This window comes from Nothoprocta perdicaria, unplaced genomic scaffold (assembly GCF_003342845.1).
Source record: "Nothoprocta perdicaria isolate Ctin4 unplaced genomic scaffold, notPer1 scaffold_1652, whole genome shotgun sequence".
Taxonomy (NCBI): Eukaryota; Metazoa; Chordata; class Aves; order Tinamiformes; family Tinamidae; genus Nothoprocta; species Nothoprocta perdicaria.
The window spans coordinates 1-1,471 of NW_020454819.1; the positions used below are offsets into that span (position 1 = coordinate 1).

The 1,471-nt window shown below is 69.7% G+C and overlaps 1 protein-coding gene across 1 annotated transcript; it reads left to right on the forward strand.

The window, feature by feature from the left end:
• Window positions 1-147: 147 nt before the first annotated feature.
• LOC112944309 (solute carrier family 2, facilitated glucose transporter member 4-like) lies at window positions 148-1,468 on the forward strand (the record flags this gene model as incomplete). Its single annotated transcript, XM_026035708.1, has 2 exons — window positions 148-272; window positions 1,353-1,468. Coding segments are annotated over 2 exons (241 nt in total), but the record flags the coding sequence as incomplete, so codon positions are not given.
• Window positions 1,469-1,471: the final 3 nt, after the last annotated feature.

The following is a 1,471-nucleotide window of genomic DNA, read 5'->3' on the forward strand; positions in this document are numbered from 1 at the left end:
GTGGGCGTGTCCCGGGTGGGTGGGTGTGTCCCGGATGGGGTGGGCGTGTCCCTGACGGGTGGGCGTGCCCGTGGGCGTGTCCCTGACGGGTGGGCGTGTCCCTGACGGGTGGGCGTGCCCGTGGGCGTGCCCGTGCCCCCCCCGCAGGAAGGGGGCGCTCATCGTGAGCAACGCGCTGGCGTTCGCGGGGGGGGCGCTCATGGGGCTGGCCAAGATGGGGCCCTCGTACGCGCTCGTGCCGCTCGGCCGCTTCCTCGCCGGCGCATACTCAGGTAGGCGTGTGCGCCGCGGACACGCGTGTGTGTGCCGGGGACACGCGTGTGTGTGTGGGGACATGCGTGTGTGTGCGTGTGGGGACACGCGTGTGCGCCGCGGACACGCGTGTGAGTGCGCCGGGGACACGCGTGTGCGTGCGCCGGGGACACGCGTGTGTGTGCGCCGGGGACACGCGTGTGTGTGGGGACACACGTGTGCATGTGGGACACGCGTGTGCGCCGCGGACACGCGTGTGTGTCTGTGGGGATACATGTGTGTGCATGTGGGGACACGCGTGTGAGTGTGTGGGGACACGTGTGTGTGCATGTGGGGACACATGTGTGTGTGTGGGGGGATACATGTGTGTGTGCATGTGGGGACACGTGTGTGCGCCGGGGACACGCGTGTGCATGTGGGACACACGCGTGTGTGCATGTGGGGACACGTGTGTGCATGTGGGGGTCATGTCTGTTCACGGGGCCACGCGTGTGTGCGCAAGGGGGACACGCGTGTGTGTGTGCCGTGGACACGTGTGTGTGCCGGGGACACGCGTGTGTGTGTGCCGGGGACACGCGTGTGTGTGTGCGGCGGACACGCGTGTGCATGTGGGGACACGCGTGTGCATGTGGGACACGCGTGTGCGCCGGGGACACGCGTGTGCATGTGGGGACACGCGTGTGCATGTGGGACACGCGTGTGCGCTGCGGACACGCGTGTGTGTGTGGGGACACGTGTGTGTGCATGTGGGGACACGCATGTGCGCCGCGGACACGCGTGTGCATGTGGGGACATGCATGTGTGCGCGAGGGCGACACGCGTGTGCGCGTGGGGGAGCCCCTGGCACGCCCGTGTGCGCGCGGGACACACACGTGTGTGCACGCACGGAGAAGCCCAGCGACACGTGCGTTCACGTATGTGCAGTCGGGACACACACGTGTGCAGGCAGGGAGAGCCGCGGGGACACGTGTGCAGGGGGGGGGGGGGACATCCCCATGTCCCCGCACACGCGTGACCGCGCACACGCGTGACCCCACGCACACGCGTGACCCCGCACACGCGTGACCCCGCACGCACACGCGTGCACACGCGTGTGGCAGGGCTGGTGTCGGGGCTCGTGCCCATGTACGTGGGCGAGATCGCCCCCACGCGGCTCCGCGGCGCCCTGGGCACCCTGCACCAAGTGGCCATCGTGAGCGGCATCCTGGGCGCCCAGGTG